This window comes from Schistocerca serialis, chromosome 7, assembly GCF_023864345.2.
Source record: "Schistocerca serialis cubense isolate TAMUIC-IGC-003099 chromosome 7, iqSchSeri2.2, whole genome shotgun sequence".
In the NCBI taxonomy this organism is placed as follows: domain Eukaryota; kingdom Metazoa; phylum Arthropoda; class Insecta; order Orthoptera; family Acrididae; genus Schistocerca; species Schistocerca serialis.
In genome coordinates, this window is record NC_064644.1 from 142675480 (window position 1) to 142695865 (window position 20386).

General features: G+C 42.5%; 1 protein-coding gene across 2 annotated transcripts in view; it reads right to left on the reverse strand.

Moving 5' to 3' along the window:
- The window catches only part of LOC126412877 (phosphatidylinositol 3-kinase catalytic subunit type 3), a 103697-nt gene that overhangs the window by 66897 nt on the left and 16414 nt on the right, over positions 1-20386 (reverse strand). For both annotated transcript variants that reach the window (XM_050082760.1, XM_050082759.1), the window contains exons 8-9: positions 13472-13657; positions 4552-4679 (exon numbers count right to left, since the gene is read on the reverse strand). In XM_050082760.1, coding sequence (XP_049938717.1) covers positions 4552-4679; positions 13472-13657 — 314 coding nt within the window. The remainder of the gene's footprint in view (positions 1-4551; positions 4680-13471; positions 13658-20386) is intronic.

Here is a 20386-nt window from a genome sequence, read left to right on the forward strand (position 1 = left end):
AATGAGTGAGGGGAGTGGCAGTCAGCGCAACTGACACACACAGGTGGCGGAACGAAGGGGCTTCCCTCATGGAGTGGATGGCCAGTCACCACACAAAGGGTCCACCATTCAATGGGAAGACATATGCCCAAAATGCAAGCACCGCATAAGTGGAGGGATGTACGGTTTCACGTCACATCTGTAGCACATAACCTTGTCATTCTCTGGAAGGGTATCCCCTCAAAAGCCAGAATAAAGTTGCCAGTACCAGTGGGGTTGTTTTTGCGACCCTTATGCATACATTGAACAAAATAAATGCCGCATCGCTCCAGATTAGCCCGGAGTCCCTCATCAGTTTGCAGAGTGAAGTCCCTATGAAAAATTACTCCCTGGACCATATTCAAAGATTGGTGAGGAGCGACAGACACGGGGGCCATTGCCAAGATGATCAGAGGTACAAAGAGCTGCAGATTGGTGGCAGAAGAAGCTCTGATCAACAGGGAGCCCGACCGAATCTTCTTAAGAGACTCCACTTCACTTCACCAAACGTGTCCTCTATATTTTCCATGAAAAGCAATGGATTTGTGGTGGTGAATGTGTCCCATCCATCCTAGTACAGATGAGGTAACGGGGAAAGGGTTTCATCCCAAGACGGTGAGCCTGGCCCTCCTTCCACTGAGTAGCCAGGGAAGGGAAAGTTGCCATGTCACCCGAAGTAGCATTCAAGGATCCTTCACCTGGATTGGTGAACGGCCGTTTGACAATGGCCAGAGTTTTGCAGCTTGATACGCACCATGCATCCACCCTGATACCACCTGTTCCAACCAGGGGCTGTCCCCATGGGCACCACCCAGCCACAGCAAGAGCTGTCTGGCACAGTGGCTGTTGCTGGGAGTTTCCGATGCTCCATGAAGATAAGCAACCTCTCCTTGGCATACATGGGGAGGGAACAGCTCAGGTATCAGTAGTGTGATCCCTGTGTTGTCAGGGGGCTCAGCGATATGGGTACACAACAGCCCCATCACACAGACTGGCTACATGTGCTGGTGACCTAGCAGGGTGGAAGGGGGCTACAGTGGGAAAGGAAGAGGGGGGGGGGGGAATGAAGAGGGGGGAAAAGGAAGGGGGGAAAAGGATGGGGGGGGAAGGGAAGAGAGAGAGAGAGAGAGAGAGAGAGAGAGAGAGAGAGAGAGAGAGAGAGAGAGAGAGGAGAGAGAGAGAGAGAGAGAGAGAGAGAGAGTGAGAGAGAGAGAGGAGGGGGGGGGAAGGAAGGAAGGAAGGAAGGAAGGAAGGAAGGGGGGAAGGAAGGAAGGAAGGGGGGAAGGAAGGAAGGAAGGGGGGAAGGAAGGAAGGAAGGGGGGAAGGGGGGAAGGAAGGGGGGAAGGGGGGAAGGAAGGGGGGAAGGGGGGAAGGAAGGGGGGAAGGGGGGAAGGAAGGGGGGAAGGGGGGAAGGAAGGGGGGAAGGGGGGAAGGAAGGGGGGAAGGGGGGAAGGAAGGGGGGAAGGGGGGAAGGAAGGGGGGAAGGGGGGAAGGAAGGGGGGAAGGGGGGAAGGAAGGGGGAAGGGGGGAAGGAAGGGGGGAAGGGGGGAAGGAAGGGGGGAAGGGGGGAAGGAAGGGGGGAAGGGGGAAGGAAGGGGGGAAGGGGGGAAGGAAGGGGGAAGGGGGGAAGGAAGGGGGAAGGAAGGAGGGGGGAAGGAAGGAAGGGGGGAAGGAAGGAAGGGGGGAAGGAAGGAAGGGGGGAAGGAAGGAAGGGGGGAAGGAAGGAAGGGGGGAAGGAAGGAAGGGGGGAAGGAAGGAAGGGGGGAAGGAAGGAAGGGGGGAAGGAAGGAAGGGGGGAAGGAAGGAAGGGGGGGAAGGAAGGAAGGGGGAAGGAAGGAAGGGGGGAAGGAAGGAAGGGGGGAAGGAAGGAAGGGGGGAAGGAAGGAGGGGGGAAGGAAGGAAGGGGGGAAGGAAGGAAGGGGGGAAGGAAGGAAGGGGGAAGGAAGGAAGGGGGAAGGAAGGAAGGGGGGAAGGAAGGAAGGGGGGAAGGAAGGAAGGGAGGGAGGGAAGGAAGGGGGAAGGAAGAGGGGAAGGAAGAGGGGAAGGAAGAGGGGAAGGAAGAGGGGAAGGAAGAGGGGAAGGAAGAGGGGAAGGAAGAGGGGGAAGGAAGAGGGAAGGAAGAGGGGAAGGAAGAGGGGAAGGAAGAGGGGAAGGAAGAGGGGAAGGAAGAGGGGAAGGAAGAGGGAAGGAAGAGGGGAAGGAAGAGGGGAAGGAAGAGGGGAAGGAAGAGGGGAAGGAAGAGGGAAGGAGAGGGGAAGGAAGAGGGGAAGGAAGAGGGGAAGGAAGAGGGGAAGGAAGAGGGGAAGGAAGAGGGGAAGGAAGGGGGAAGGAAGAGGGGAAGGAAGAGGGGAAGGAAGGAAGGAAGGAAGGAAGGAAGGAAGGGGTGACGGAAGGAAGGAAGGAAGGAAGGAAGGAAGGGGTGACGGAAGGAAGGAAGGAAGGAAGGAAGGAAGGGGTGACGGAAGGAAGGAAGGAAGGAAGGAAGGGGTGACGGAGGAAGGGGGTGACGGAAAGGAAGGGGTGACGGAAGGAAGGGGTGACGGAAGGAAGGGGTGACGGAAGGAAGGGGTGACGGAAGGAAGGGTGACGGAAGGAAGGGGTGACGGAAGGAAGGGGTGACGGAAGGAAGGGGTGACGGAAGGAAGGGGTGACGGAAGGAAGGGGTGACGGAAGGAATGGAAGGAAGGAAGGAAGGAAGGGGTGACGGAAGGAAGGGGTGACGGAAGGAAGGAAGGAAGGAAGGAAGGGGTGACGGAAGGAAGGAAGGAAGGAAGGAAGGGGTGACGGAAGGAAGGAAGGAAGGAAGGAAGGAAGGAAGGAAGGGGTGACGGAAGGAAGGAAGGAAGGAAGGAAGGAAGGAAGGAAGGGGTGACGGAAGGAAGGAAGGAAGGAAGGACGGAAGGAAGGAAGGAAGGAAGGAAGGAAGGGGGTGACGGAAGGAAGGAAGGAAGGAAGGAAGGAAGGAAGGGGTGACAGAAGGAAGGGAAGGAAGGAAGGAAGGAAGGAAGGAAGGGGTGACAGAAGGAAGGAAGGAAGGAAGGAAGGAAGGAAGGAAGGGGTGACAGAAGGAAGGAAGGAAGGAAGGAAGGAAGGGGTGACGGAAGGAAGGAAGGAAGGGGGTGACGGAAGGAAGGAAGGAAGGGGTGACGGAAGGAAGGAAGGAAGGGGTGACGGAAGGAAGGAAGGAAGGGGTGACGGAAGGAAGGAAGGAAGGGGTGACGGAAGGAAGGAAGGAAGGGGTGACGGAAGGAAGGAAGGAAGGGGTGACGGAAGGAAGGAAGGAAGGGGTGACGGAAGGAAGGAAGGGGTGAAGGAAGGAAGAAAGGGGGGAAGGAAGGAAGGAAGGGGGGAAGGAAGGAAGGAGGGGGGAAGGAAGGAAGGAAGGGGGGAAGGAAGGAAGGAAGGGGAGAAAGGAAGGAAGGGAACGGGGGGAAGGAAGGAAGGAAGGGGGGAATGGAAGGAAGGAAGGGGGGAAGGAAGGAAGGAAGGGGGGAAGGAAGGAAGGGGGGAAGGAAGGAAGGGGGAAGAGGAATCCACAACATAGATGCTAGGGAGTGAGTTCTTCCCCATATGGCCCACACTAAAAACAGGAAATTGTGAAGTGGAGGTCAACCTCAAGTGGGGACCTAAACGCCAAAAAGGATGAAAGAACAGACAAAAAGGAACAAAATTGCAACTAATACAGGAAACCAGGTGGATAGCCTGGTCTACATCAATCAGAACACCGATAGAGGGGAAGGAGGTGGCAACAAGGATGGAGCGAGAGATAGAGAGGAAGGGCAGGGGAAAGGAATTGCAGCCAGAGAAGGAAAGAATTGACTGCAATAGTTTGGGGCCCCATGTGCGCCATGTACAAACTCACGAAAGAACCGTGAGCCTCCGGGTGGGGGGACACCTTATTTGTGCCGACATGAATCATGATTTGCAGCTGGATGCATCCTTTGCACTCAATCACTGCCAGCACAGTCTCTTCCACATCTCTGGCATGACCCCCATGTTTAAGCTGTACTGGTGCACAAGCAGAGTGGTGTACAGGGAATCTTCAACTGACTCTGCATGCAGAGATATTTAATCAGTGCTTTTCTGTACACTGATCAACCCTAGCATAACATAAGAGTCAGTGAATAGTTTGGGGGTACTATTTTGGCTTTGTTCTACGAAGCCCTTCTTTTTAGGATGGTGCTTAAATGCCTAACCATAGGCACCAGCATATATTAAAATGACCAACAACCACAGTTTTTTTCCAGTCGAGCTCTGCAATTCAATGACACAAAAGTACAAATCTGCTGCTTAATAGAAACACACATAATGACTTCTAGAGATACATGACACTTCTGCAGTGAGCACACTGTCTGTAATATGTTTTACAGAGAGTTTGCAGTTGAGTGTTATTCTTACATTCTACATAACATTAACTTTGGATCAACGGTTTTACATACCACAATTAACATTTTTTTTCAATGGCATTGAAAGTTACGAGAGAGTATTTTATGCAACTTTAAATATTAGCCACGTGCTCAGAGCTATAATTACCGTGACAGTCTCTCTTGCTCCCTTTGTTCTTCCATTTCATTCTTCAACTGTGAATAGGTTTGAGTAATTCTGTCAAAGTTCTCGTACTTCAGTGCCTGAACTAACTGTAAAAGATACAACAGCAAATCCTGCAAAAAGAAACAAACACTAAAATTACCTTTTAATGCAAGTACCTTAAGGCAAATCAAACAACATGGCTACTTAAAAGCATTTATACAACTGACAAACTACCTCTTAAGATATTGTTTTCTTAATGACTTTTCGTATGTTTTCACACTATAGATAGTGCCATCAGTTGTTGGAAAACAAGTCATCACATCTACACATTAAATGTGTTTCAAAGCATTTGGTTTATTTCTGTACAATTTATTTGTAACAAATGAAGAACACAGGAAACACTCTGCATGTTAAAAATGAGTTGCCTGGGGCTTTAACTTTTACCTTTACATTTTTGTGGACAATGTTAAATCAACTATGTAGGCACAACTGCTTTCATAACTTCAAACCTGCTAGTACCCATCCACTGCTTCCGTAGAATCACCGAAATTTTAGTGTGAAAATTCATTCTGGAAACAACCCTTAGGCTGCAGTTAAGTCATATCTTAAGAGTAACCTTTCTCATAAAAGTGATGGTCCAACGTGGAACTTGGGTGAGCTTTTGTGTGGCTGATAGAGTAACAATGGTACTGGCAGTTTGAAGTTATGAGTATGAATGTAAGTTAAGGGTCTTTCCTGGGTAGATCACTAAATGAGAGCATTGTCAGGCACATTTACAGCAAGAATATTCAGAAAGTATAGTCCACCCATGAAGAAGTTACCTCAGAAAACTCATTCAAGAGAGACTGAAGTATTACTTATCAGTTGGGCCCTGTATCAGAAAGGCCTAATCAAGCAAACAAAGGTCTACATCTACATCATATGCTGCACACAACATAACATTGTGTTGAGGAGAGTACTTCCACTCGCAAAAGTCATGTGGGAGGAATGACTGTCTGTAAGCTTTAGTATTAGCTCTAATTTGTCAAATGTTTTTGCTATGATCATTTTGCAAGATGTATGTGAGTGGAGGTAATACGTTCATTGACAATCTCGGTAACGCTCTCGTGCAGACTAAATTATCTTGTGATGAAGGGTGCCACTCCTACTCTCTCTCTTATCAGCCTGTCTGGTAAGGATCCAAACATTGATGAACAGTACTCAGAAATCTTTAAGATTCTCCCTATGAAACAGTCTGGTATCTGCTTTTCTTACAATTTTTTTTTATGTTGCCATCCACTCAAAGTCTTCCTGTACAGTTACTCATAGATATTTTAAGGTAGATACTGTTTCCAGTAGTTCATCATAAATAGTGTAATTGTAAACTACTGGATTTTGTTTCTATGTCTGCGCAATATGCCACATTTATTTATGTTCAGGTCAACTGCTGCCAAAGTATGCTCAATTTATCAGTCCTCTGCAGGTTATTCTGCAAATTTATCCCATCTTCTAGTGTTGTTACCTTCTTATAGACAACCGCGTCACCTGTGAACAGTCTTTAAGAGCTTCTGGCACTTTCTACTTGATCTTTTATATATTGTAAACAGTAACTGTTTTGTCGCACTTCCTTGGGGTACTCTGGAAATTACCTTTACATCTTGATTTTGTTCCATTCAAAGCAATGTTTACCTGCAACAAAGTCTTTAATCAAGTCGCAAATCTGGACCAGACCAAAACCTATTTGGATTTTTACTCGTATCAGTTGACAAAAGTTTACTTTCAGAATTACTGAATGCTTCTCTCATTGATCTCCTTTTGCTCATTTTCAGTTCATTCAGCCCCTCATTCAGCTTTTGTTTGTCAGCTAGGTTTTGACTTCTCTTTAATCTATGATGAAGCTTTCCTTGTTTAAGGAGCAGTTTTCTAACAGCTATTATGCCATGGTGGGTCTTTTCCATCCCTTAACACTTTACTCGGAACATGAGGCACAATGAGCAACGCTTTTGAATTTTTTTCCTTTTATGCTCCACATATTTGCCCTCATAAGGGAATATTTGACACTGACTACTCAGCTACTCTGAAATTTGTATGCTGTCACTTGTGCTAATCAGACACACATTGTGCCTCATGGTGCAATTCACTAAATTCAGAATGCGTTCAGACCAAAGAGTGTCAACAGATATATTTCTTCCTCTCACAAACATTTCATATAAAGGCCATGAAAATAAAATTAGTTTAGTTTCAGCTCTCTCAGACTGCAGACGTGTGTACATTCCATCCTAGATCTTCCATTGTTTGAAAATAAAATTAGGTAGATTTAAGCTCACAAAGAAGGCTACCAACAATCTTTCTTCCTGCAGGCCTTTCATGAATGGAATAAAGGAGGGAAATGACAGTGGTACATAAAATGCTATCTGCTACACACCATCAGCTGACTTGCAGAGTGTGGATGTAGATGTACAGGGAGCCTATCTGGACAACAGATAGAACTTCACCAACTGCGACACAGTCACGTATACAAACAGTGACCTAATACTGTCAAATGTTTTTTATTCCAGTTTTTGATTACAATATCAATTCTTTAGACGATGACCGGTTTCAGTCCGTAATGACCATCCTCAGATCTACAATATACAAATATATACACCTGAGCAGTGTGTCTTTCGACGTAATATAGCAATACATACCACAATATATTTTCATACAACAGGGGCACATAACAAAACTGCATTGGTAATGCATTGGTACTGCATTTGGCAGAAACCGGCCACACTGTAGGCAATATTGAGAGTTGTATGCGTATTCTACACAGGGCAGAGAAGGGTCATGCGCTCGACTTGTTGGAAGAGTTGGAAATTTACAAAGCCAAAAAGCACTAGGGTACCCAATGGAAAAAGCAATTTTGTGCTCAACACCTACTTTGGTTTATTTGATAACATATTACGATACCCAAATGGAAATGGAAATGGAAATGAGCGTTTGGCGTCATTGGCCGGGAGGCCCCTCGCGGGGCAGGTCCGGCCGCCATATCGCAGGTCTTATTACATTCGGCGCCACATTGGGCGACCTGCACGCCGGATGGGGATGAAATGATGATGAACACAACACAACACCCAGTCCCTGAGCGGAGAAAATCTCCGACCCAGCCGGGAATCGAACCCGGGCCCAGAGGACGGCAATCCGTCACGCTGACCACTCAGCTACTGGGGCGGACGATACCCAAATAATGCCTCACATATTTATACCTAGCTTCACCTGACGATTTATGTCAAGAACAGTAGGCATTTGCCTTACCTCCATACATTAGTCGCTCTAAGCCTGAAACTGATTATGTCCTACCTATTCATAGAATGTATAGCCAGACTATATAATTTTATTTATTTGATTAATGGAAAATCTCATATAAAGATGTGAAACAAATACTAACAAAGAGATAGAGGGGCTGGCCAATACTTACCGCAGCTCAGTACAGCTGATAGATAACACAAAACAGAACAGAAAATTTACATCCTAGGAATGTTCTGTACTGAGCTGAGGTAAGTACTGGCCAGCCCCTTTACCTCTTTGTTAGTATTAATTTTATTTATTGACAATATGTTGCTTAAACGTTTTCCGTGGGAGACATAACACGATGTATGTAAAGCCCTCTAGTGGTTAAGTTCTTACAATCGGTGCGCGTCTACATAACATCCTGGCAGCCAACCTAACAGAGGGCGCTGATCATTTATCTGTCTTTCAGCTGTCATATAGACATTTACCTTCCATAGGCAATTTATAGGATGCTACAGGCAATGTATTATGTATATTAATTGGTGACCATAAATTCACCATAAAAAGGATCGGACCTATTCTCTTCATATAATTCCTCTTAATAATTTTATGTGGGTAATTGTATTAATCTTTTAATGTATCACAATTGGTTTCTATGATAGTTATCAATTTTAAAGGTCTTCTACATGTATTTTACATAATGTGTTTTTATCAGATTATGTTCTTTGCATAAATGATGAAGTCTTCTAAGCCCACAGAAGTGACATCTAGGGAGGATTTAGGGAAACATATTTCTGGTAGCTACTGTTACTTCAGTAGCCAGTTGTAATAATCACTGTGTGGACGATGTGGCCTATTCTACATCTTATTTTAGATCTATATTACGATGCTGAGCTGATTATATTTATATGTTTTGACAATGCCATTATGGCCTTATCACTTTAGGACATTGTGTGAAAAAGGTACGTTTTACCGTGTTTTATCTGTACATTTTCCTGGTTGTATGAAAGTATATTGTGATATGTACTGCTACATTATGTCTAAAGACACACTGCTCACTAGGTGTATATATTTGTATATTGTAGATCTGAGGATGGTCATTACGGACTGAAACTGGTCAACATCTAAAGAATTGATATTGTGATCAAAGACTGGAATAAAAAACATTCGACAGGCAGAACTAATTGCTCTCTAAGGAGACCAACATTCTTAACAGAGTTCATGAAATCTTACTTTCCTGCCCCATCTCTGAACTCTTTGATGCCAATTTGTTTGACTATACACTGGCAGTCAAAGTAATGCACAATAATTATGGATTCAATACATTGCACCAAATCAAATTAATCCTGCTCTGATAATCTCTGAACAGAACTGAAGGACATGTTGAAATGGAAGTATGTTGTCTTCCTTCTTGTACTGATCTATATGTTCCTCCCATTAGTACTGAGTGTAATATTTAGGCCTTATTTCTTTGCATGTTGCCACACGATAGCTGATGTTGAAGGAACTGTCATTTGACTTCAGCTGGCTATTTTAAAGTTTTGTCATTAAAATGGGCTACTTGACATGATACAGTCGTCATTGAAAATAGAATGGCAACAAATCTGTTTCACAGACTGTAAAATTCCTCTGTTTCCAGTTCTTTTCCCAGGACAGAAAAAGATATTGTCTCAAGTCCCTTCTTGGCAACTATGAATTCAATACGGCATGTCTGTGCTCTTTTATTCTACATCTACATCAATACTCTGCAAATCACATTTAAGTGCCTGGCAGAGGGTTCATCGAACCACCTTCACAATTCTCCATTATTCCAATCTTGTACAGCACATGGAAAGAATGAACACCTATATCTTTCTGTACGAGCTCATATTTCCCTTATTTTATCTTTGTGATCGTTCCTCTCTATGTAGGTCGGTGTCAACAAAATATTTTCGCATTCGGAGGACAAAGTTGGTGATTGGAATTCTGTGAGAAGATTCCATTGCAACAAAAAATGCCTTTCTTTTAATGATTTCCAGCCCAACTCCTGTATCATTTCTGTGACACTCTCTCCCATATTTCGCGATAATAAAAACATGCTGTCTTTCTTTGAACTTTTTCGATGTACTTTATCAGTCCTATCTGGTAAGGATCCCACACTGTGCAGCAGTATTCTAAAAGAGGACGGACAAGTGTAGGGTAGGCAGTCTCCTTAGTAGGTCTGTTACATTTTCCAAGCGTCCTGCCAATAAAACGCAGTCTTTGGTTAGACTTCCCCACAACATTTTCTATGTGTTCCTTCCAATTGAAGTTGTTTGTAATTGTAATACCTAGGTATTTAGTAGAATTTACGGCTTTTAGATTAGGCCGATTTATCGTGTACCGGAAGTTTAACGAGCTCCTATTAGCACTCATGTTATTCAGGGTCAACTGCAACTTTTCACACCATTCAGATATCTTTTCTAAATCGTTTTGCAGTTTGTTTTGATCTTCTGATGACTTTATTAGTCGATAAATGACAGTGTCAGCTGCAAACAACTGAAGACGGCTGCTAGGATTGCCTCCAAAATCGTTTATATAGATAAGGAACAACAAAGGGCCTATAACACTACCTCAGGGAACACCAGAAATCTACTCTATGACTTTCCATCAATTACTACAAACTGTGACCTCTCTGGCAGGAAATCACAAATCCAATCACATAACTGAGATGATTCCATGAGCACGCAATTTCACTATGAGCCGCTTGTGTGGTACAGTGTCAAAAGCCTTCCGAAAATCCAAAAATACGGAATCGATCTGAAATCCCTTGTCAATAGCACTCAACACTTCATGTGAATAAAGAGCTAGTTGTGCTTCACAGGAACTATGTTTTCTAAACCCATGTTGACTGTGTGTCAATAGACCGTTTTCTTCGAGGTAATTCATAATGTTCGAACACAATATATGTTCTAAATTCTTGCTGCATATCAACGTTAACGATATGGGCCTGTAGTTTTGTGGATTACTCCTACTACCTTTCTTGAATAGTGGTACGACCTGTGCAACTTTCCAGTCTGGGTACGGATCTTTTGCCGAGCGAACGGTTCTATATGATTTTTAAGTATGGAGCTAATGCATCAGCATACTCCGAAAGGAACCTAATTGGTATACAGTCTGAACCAGAAGACTTGCTTTTACTAAGTGGTTTAAGTTGTTTCACTACTCTGAGGATATTTACTTTTACATTACTCATGTTGACAGCTGTTCTCTACTCGAATTTTGGAATATTTACTTCGTCTTCTTTTGTGAATGCATTTCAGAAGGCTGTGTTTAGTAACTCTGCTTTAGCAGCACTGTCTTTGACAGTATCTCCATTGCAGTCATGCACAGAAGGCATTGATGGCTTCTTACCGCTAACATTACTTCACATACGACCACAATCTCTTTGGATTTTCTGCAAAGTTTCGTTGTGGAAACTATTATAGGCATCTTGCATTGGAGTCCGTGCTAAATTGCAAGCTTCTGTAAAAGATCGCCAATCTTGGGGATTATGCGTCTGTTTAACTTTGACATGATTGTTTCATTGTTTCTGCAACAGTGTTTTAACCCATTTTGTGTACCAAGGAGGATCACCTCTGTCGTTTGTTAATTTATTTATCAATTGCTGCCGATACTATTTCTTTGAATACAAGCCACATCTGGTCTACACTTATATTATTAATTTGAAATGAGTGGAGATTGTCTCTCAGGAAGGCGAAAGTGAATTTTTACCTGCTTTTTTGAATAGGTATATTTTTCACTTATTTTTCGAGGATTTGGGGATTACAATATTCAATCTCGCTATGACAACCCTGTGTTCACTAATCCCTGAATCAGTTTTGATGTTCATTATTAACTCAGGATTATTTGTTGCTAAGAGGCTAAATGTGTTTTCACAACCGCTCACTATTCGCATGGGCTCGAAATAATGTTCAGAGAATGCGTTTAGCACAATTTCAGATGATATTTTGTGCGTAACTCCGGAATTAAACATGTATTTTTGCCAACATATCGAGGGTAAATTAAAGTCACTACCAACTATTATCATACGAGTCAGGTACAGGTTTGAAATCTAACTCATTTTGTTTGAACCTTTCAGCAACCGTATCATTTGAATTGGGAGGTCAGTAAAAGGATCCAATTATTATTTTATTCTGGTTGCCAACAGTGACCTCTGCCCATACTAACTCACAGAAAGTATCTACTTCAAATTCGCGACAAGTTAAACTACTTCTGACATCAACAAACACGTCACAGCCAACTGTGTTTAGCCTATCCTTTCAGAACACTGTTAGGTTCTTTGCAAAAATTTAGGCTGAGCTTATATCCGGCTTTAGCCAGCTTTCAGTGCCTATAACGATTTGAGAATCAGTGCTTTCTATTAGTGCTTGGAGCTCTGGTACTTTCCCAACACAGCTATGACAATTTACAGCTGTTATACCAGTGGTTCCTTTACCTATGATCTTCCTGTGTTGAGCCTGCACCCTTTGGACTGAAGCCCTTCTTGTGTTTTGCCGAAACCCTCCAACCTAAAAAACTGCCCAATCCACACCACAAAGCCCCTGCTACCCATGTAGCCACCTCCTGTGTGTAGTGGACAGCTGACTGGTTCAACGGAACCTGACACCCAACCACCCTCTGGCGCAAGTCGAGTAATCTGCAGCCTACACGGTCACAGAACCGTCCGAGCCTCTGATTCAGACCCTCCACTCGGCTCTGTACCAGATGTCCGTAATCGGTCCTGTCGACTATGCTGCAAAGGGTCAGCTCTGCTTTCATCTGGAAAGCAAGACTGGCAGTCTTTACCACTTCTGTTAGCTGCTCGAAACCAAAGAGAGAATCTCTTCTGATCCAAACTGACACACATCACTGGTACCGACATGAGCAACCACCTGCAGTTGGCTGCACCCTGTGCTCTTCATGGCATCCGGGAAGACCCTTTCCACATCTGGAATGACTCCACCCGGTATGCACACGGAGTACACACTGGATTATTAATCATGTAACTCTTATTTTCATTAAATTCATCAGAAGAACTAGTCCAGCCTGGCATTCCTAGTAGGTCAGGTATGAGAACTTCCTTACTACCAACATGAACTACATTTAATTTTGGTTTTACAGCTCATACAGTTCCATTCAGGTCTCTCAAAGAGCAAGGAGGTCTTGGGGAGTATCACCTCCAATGCAATCAGAAATGGCTGTGTAACAATTTCAGTGTGGCGGTTGCCACTGTCAAAGCCATCCCCCCTTCCCCCATTTGTGGAGTATAGCTCACTTTAAGACCGATGCACTTCTATCATCATTTTTTATACAAGGGACCCATGAAAATACCACTGCGAGATAGACAATGTTTCACCAGTGTACCAAATGCTCATTGATTTATACCCAGTGCTTGTGATGGTAATGAGATGGTAGAATTAACTAACTCTCCACTAGGTTTATTTTTTACCATAATAGTGATACACTTAACACTAACACATTTTAATGAATCAAATAAAAGATTTAATTTATTTGGCAAATTATTTAGTACATAATCTGATTAAGTATTGGCTTACCATCCATTTGCACAATTTTGACACTGTGCATTTGGATACAGACTATTAATATGCAATTCACAGGCCACTGAAAACTTCTCACAACAAAAACCTAGAGACATTGTAGCCCACAAACTTACCTCATCAGGAGCCTGCTGTAATCTGCCAACTGAATAAGATCTTACAGCAGGGTGGGTAAAATTGGGTCCCAAAAGTTCCAGTGCATCTTCTACATCCATAGGTGCCCACTGTTTCAACATATCTAAGGCCTGACGTGCTTCCACATTCAGTTTCCAATTTACACACTTGAGGAATTTTGTGAGTGCCTGCAAATAAAAAGTTAGTTAGCTTATGGATTTAAACATAAAACAAATATTGACTAGTGACAATAGGGTGGAGGGAAATGATGTAGATATTAAACACAAAAACTTGTCTAATCTGTGTGAATGCATGGTCTCAGAATCTGAATTAATACAATGAAAAGTATGGGGGATGTGGACATGCAAGAAAGAAAATTACAGACATTATGTTGAAAGCAGTATCAGTTACAGGCTCTTATGAAAATTCCTCTTCCATTACTCAGATTCACCACACTGGGGATAATGTGCTTTCATTATGTCACAAATTAACAGAGGATTCAGTAATATATTGGCATATCTTCAGTCATATTTATACTCAACAAGTTTCACCTGGCCTGCCACCTAAATCCTTCAATTTGCAGGTGGAATAGGGAGCAAACAGAATTCTGATAGCAGCTGTAGAAGATCTCTGCATTATAAAAGCCACTAAAAAGTTCGTAGTCCACCATATATGAAAGTGTTTTCACCACCCTATAAAATTTTGCAACACTGAAAAATAATTACACTGAATCAGTTATTTCATGTTTCTAGAGGCACCTATCTTTTGTTGAATGCAGTGTTATTTAACTCACAATATAGCATTTGCAAAATAAATTGTGGAAACAGAGAAGTTTAGAAGGCACATTTAATTGAGAATGTCAGCAGCTTTGGGAAGTTTCACATTTTTAAGCAGGGGTACCACTGTTGTTGGCCAGCCTTCCCCTTCCCCTTCTTCAGTCTGAAAACTCGTTTGTTGGAACTCTCCAACTACTCTAGCCTGCAGAAGCCTAGTTATCTGCACTGCAACCTACATCTATTTGAGCCCGCTTACTGTACTCATTCTTTGGTCCTTCCTCTACAAATTTTTACCCCAACACTTCCCTCCATTACTAAACTGACAATTCCTCCATGCCTTAGGATGTGTCCTGTCAGTTGATCCTCAAGCTGACATAAATTTCTGTTTTAAGTCACAAAAGAATTGGCTGTGAGTGGACATTGATTAAAATCAATGGGGAAAGTTGAACATTTGTGCCAGTCCAGGAGTTGAACCCAAGTCTCCTGCTTACTAGGCACAGATGCTCTGACCACTTAGTCATCTACATCTACGTCCATACTCCTCAAGCCACCTGATGGTGTGTGGCGGTGGGTACCTTCAGTACCTCTATCGGTTCTCCCTTCTATTCCAGTCTCATATTGTTCGTGGAAAGAAGGATTGTCGGTATGCCTCTGTGTGGGCTCTAATCTCTCTGATTTTATCCTCATGGTCTCTTCGCAAGATATACGTAGGAGGGAGCAATATACTGCTTGACTCCTCGGTGAAGGTATGTTCTCGAAACTTCAAAAAAGCCCATACCGAGCTACTGAGTTTATCTACCATCTCTGTAATGCTTTCACGATTACTAAATGATCCTGTAACAAAGCGCACTGCTCTCCGTTGGATGTTCTCTATCTCCTCTATCAACCCTATCTGGTACGGATCCCACACTGCTGAGCAGTATTCAAGCAGTGGGCGAACAAGTGTACTGTAACCAACTTCCTTTGTTTTCGGATTGCATTTCCTTAGGATTCTTCCAATGAATCTCAGTCTGGCATCTGCTTTACCGACGATCAACAGTATATGATCATTCCATTTTAAATCACTCCTAATGCGTACTCCCAGATAATTTATGGAATTAACTGCTTCCAGTTGCTGACCTGCTATATTGTAGCTAAATGATAAAGGATCTTTCTTTCTATGTATTCGCAGCACATTATACTTGTCTACATTGAGATTCAATTGCCATTCCCTGCACCATGCGTCAATTCGCTGCAGATCCTCCTACATTTCAGTACAATTTTCCATTGTTACAACCTATCGATATACCACAGCATCATCCGCAAAAAGCCTCAGTGAACTTCCAATGTTATCCACAAGGTCATTTATGTATATTGTGAATAGCAACGGTCCTATAACACTCCCTTGCAGCACACCTGAAATCACTCCTACTTCGGAAGACTTCTCTCCATTAAGAATGACACGCTGCGTTCTGTTATCTAGGAACTCTTCAATCCAATCACACAATTGGTCTGATAGTCCATATGCTCTTACTTTGTTCATCAAACGACTGTGGGGAACTGTATCGAACGCCTTGCGGAAGTCAAGAAACACGGCATCTACCTGGGAACCCGTGTCTATGACCCTCTGAGTCTCGTGGACGAATAGCGCGAGCTGGGTTTTACATGATCGTCTTTTTCGAAACCCATGCTGATTCCTACAGAGTAGATTTCTAGTCTCCAGAAAAGTCATTATACTCTAACATAATACATGTTCCAAAATTCTACAACTGATCGACGTTAGAGATATAGGTCTATAGTTCTGCACATCTGCTTGACGTCCCTTCTTGAAAACGGGGATGACCTGTGCCCTTTTCCAATCCTTTGGAACGCTACGCTCTTCTAGAGACCTACGGTACACCGCTGCAAGAAGGGGGGCAAGTTCCTTCGCGTACTCTGTGTAAAATCGAACTGGACACATTGGTCATTGCAACTGCATGGACTACTGTAGTATGCCTCCCATCACATCAAAATTCTTATAAAATTTCAGTTTTGCCCAGTTTCACTCAATACCATCTCATTCATTAACTGTACCTACCCCCCCCCCCCATTCTTCTATAGTACTCATTTCGGAAGCTTCTATTCTCTTCCTCCACTGAAAATTTTCCATCCATGTTTTACTTCCATAGAAGGTTATACATAGACAAATACCACAGGAAACGGCTTCCTAGAACTTCAATTTATATCAGATGTTAAACTGATCTTTTTCAGAAATGCATTTTGTGCTATAACCAGTCTATATTTTATGCCCTTTACTTCAGCCATCATGCTGCCTAAATAGCAACACCCATCTACTATTTTTAGTGTCATTTTACAATATAATTCCTTCAGCATTGACCAATTTATTTCAACTACCTTCCATTACCTTTGTTTTACTTTTGTTCATGTTCATCTTAGAACCTTATTGCTCAGGTGTATGGGAGCCATACCAAACAGGACTAATGGGGGATATTGAATATATGTAGAGAAAGGCGGCATGAATGGTCACAGGTTTGTTTAATCTGTGATAAAGAGTCACAGAGATACTGAAGGAACTGAATTGAAGACTCTTGAAATTAGATGTCAACTATCCAGAGAAAGTCTGTTAATGGAGTTTCAACAACTGGTTTTAAATGATGGTGCTAGGAATAGACTACGATCACCTACGTATCACTCACATAGTTTGAATGCTTGTGTGCATGCAGTTATTATTCTAATTTTATCCTCACGATCGCTATCATTCTTCCCTTGTTCCATACATCAATGGAATGAGAAGAAATCCAAATACTGGTACAATGGGACATACTGCCTGACGTGCAGCTCATGGTAGTTTGCAGAGTATAGATGAAGAAGCAGATAAAGTCTTTTGAAGATACTATCCAACCTGTTCAACTTCTCTTCAGTGTCCTTTGCTGTCTCTGACAGAAGTATAATGCCAAAATTCAATGTTTTTATTTCTTCTCCCTGAAATTTTATTTCCTCTTCATATTTCTTCTTGGGTTTTTTACAGCTTGCACAAGTGCACAGTGTACAGACTTTGTAACTCTGGGACAGGCTACAACCCTGTTTCTCTTCTCGAACACCACTTCCCTTTCAGATCATTCAACCCTCCTAACCACTGTCTAGTTTCTGAGTAAGATTTAAAACTTTCGCTCCCTAAACTGAAGGGGTCAGCGGACAAAGTGCCAACCCCAAATTTAGCAAAGGTTAGTCTGATCACCTTATCTGCTGTATATTCGAATGCACCACATGCCAGGAAAAAGTAATTCCATATGTACCAATATCGGTATCTATCAAGAACTCAAAATCCACTCTTCACTTGACTCCCTCGATTTGATCCCTGCTATATTCAGAATGTCAAAGAATGTATTCGAAATAGTAATCGACAGCAATCAAAATTCTTTTATCCATTTAGGTAATAATATGTCTTTACATGCTGCACAAGCTATTTCTGGTTTAGAATGCATTAAGTACACTTCACACAGGGAACCATGGCTAGAGCTTTACCCTTTTAATCCTAAATTTTGCTGGATAGTCAGCAGTCTTGGCAATAACACAGTGCTCTGCACATCGACCCTAACATGGATTTGGTAAAGTTGGTTTTTAATCTTCTGTTGTTGTTGTTGCCTTCAGTTCCGAGACTGGTTTGATGCAGCTCTCCATGCTACTCTTATCCTGTGCAAGCTGCTTCATCTCCCAGTACCTACTGCAGCCTACATACTTCGGAACCTGCTTAGTGTATTCATCTCTTGGTCTCTCTCTACGATTTTTACCCTCCACACTGCCCTCCAATGCTAAATTTCTGATCCCTTGATGCCTCAGAACATGTCCTACCAACCAGTCCCTTCTTCTTGTCAAGTTGTGCCACAAACTCCTCTTCTCCCCAATTCTATTCAATACCTCCTCATTAGTTATGTGATCTACCCATCTAATCTTCTAGTAAGATTGTTTTACTGTAATTCCTTGGTGAAAATAGTATGTGTCTTGCTATTTTATGACCCATTTTGTTATGTATTTCAGAATCTGGTCTGATGATCACTGTATAACAACAAAAATCAGCAATTCAGAATGAGATTTTCACTCTGCAGCAGAGTGTGCGCTGATATGAAACTTCCTGGCAGATTAAAACTGTGTGCCGGACTGAGACTCGAACTCGGGACCTTTGCCTTTCGTGGGCAAGTGCTCCACCAACTGAGCTACCCAAGCACCAGTCACGCCCCATCCTCACAGTTGGTAGAGCACTTGCCCGCAAAAGGCAAAGGTCCCGAGTTCGAGTCTCGGACCAGCACACAGTTTTAATCTAGCAATTACTAGTAAAATAAATTTATTGTGTTTTGAACTGATACTGCACTGAATGTTAAATACAATCGATGTTCAAGTATTCTGCTAAAAATTCTTACTGCAAGAGATTCCCAGGAGTAGGACTGACTTTTTGAAGCTACTTATACAGTGGGGTAGGTTAAAGGTCCCAGATATCACATCCTGCAGCCATTCTTCCTGGTGGGCCCTTATTTAGGAATAATCGACATAAAGCAATGTCTAAATTCCTTGTGCGTCACTCTTCCCAACCATTAATCCAAACTTGCAGGGTCTGCTGCCCTTGTGGATCGCTACAACTTTTAAAATTGTGCTGAAATGGCAAAGAGTGCCATAGCATGGTGATTAAGTTAGTGGGTTGGTATGCTGACGGTTGTGGGTTTGAATCCTGTCTGGTGCAGTCCTATTTTATTTTAATTTTTCATCTTATCTGGAAAGACTGCGATCATTTTTATTCTACTAGTTGGCTTACATTTTTTCTCATTTCTTATCATTTGCTTCATCATTTTAATCATTATATTAGTTGCTTTTGCTCTCTTCTTTACTTCCTTTTATTCACTTAACGGCCCCTTGATTTCTAATTATTGTTATGTATTTACATCGATTTATATTCTTTTTTGTCCTTTTAAATTTTTCATTTATGTCTTCATCGGTGTTCTTTTTCTATGGTGTGAAAAGAATTTATGTTTCAAATGTTTATATAACTACTACCATAAAAAATTTGCCATTTTGCAGTGAAAAATTTTTGATACCACTACATGGCCAATACAAACAGATCCTTTTGTCATATGTTGTTAACCAATAAACCAGTATTTTAAAATGTTTAAATATTATGATAATTAAAAAATATTTAAAATCATGAAAACAACCATTCCTAATGACAAAGGAATAAAGTGAAGTAAGAAATGGAAGGAAATAAAAAGCTGATAGGATTACTGAAATGATGCAGCAAAGGATAAGAATGAAGGGAATGATATTTAAATCAACTAACTGAATAAACATAGTCACTGCAGTTATTTTGATTAAGATGTAAATAAAAAAGCAGTCTCCACCCAACAGTATTTGAACCACAACCTTCAGAATACCAATCCAGTAACTTAACTGCTACACTACAGTGCCATTCTGTAATTCAGTACTATTTTAAAAATTGCAATGGATCAAAAGAAATTCTGAAAGTATTTTTTGATGATTACTCCCAAACAAGGGCCCTCCACGATGAATGGCTGCAGGGTGTGTTACCTGGGACAAACTTACTCCACTGTTCAAGTGGTTCCATGAAGTCTATCCCATCCCTCAGGACCTCTCCTTAAACATTTATGTTGGTATTGGTCACTTGGGCGGCCAAGCCACACATAATATGTATTTTCACAAATGTTATCTTGCTGCAGGTGAAGGAGAGGAGGATTGCCAGAGTCTGCCTTTCTCCAGCTTCTCTTTCCTGTCTTGCACAATACTGTTTGAACAGCTCATTGAGTCATGCAAGTATTTTGATTTTCCAAGTGCTGACAGTTAGCCCAAATCCGTAAGACACGTTCGTTAAGCAGCTGACAGAGGCTTACTGTTCACTAAAAGTCAAGCATCAAAGCTGCACTTAATTCCCAAAATGCTGTTTGTAGATATTTCAGAGGCTGCCAAGCACAGGACAGAAAGCATTTGTGTATGACTGTGGCCTTGTTTCAGCCTAACTGTTATTGGGAATTCTTCAGAATACAGAAATGGACAACTGATACCCATTGTGTGCTTTCTAAGGAATTCAACTAAGTGTGCAGGCATACAAAGTGTTCTGGAACTACCCACATACCACCTTTAGGTACAGGGTCTAAGACT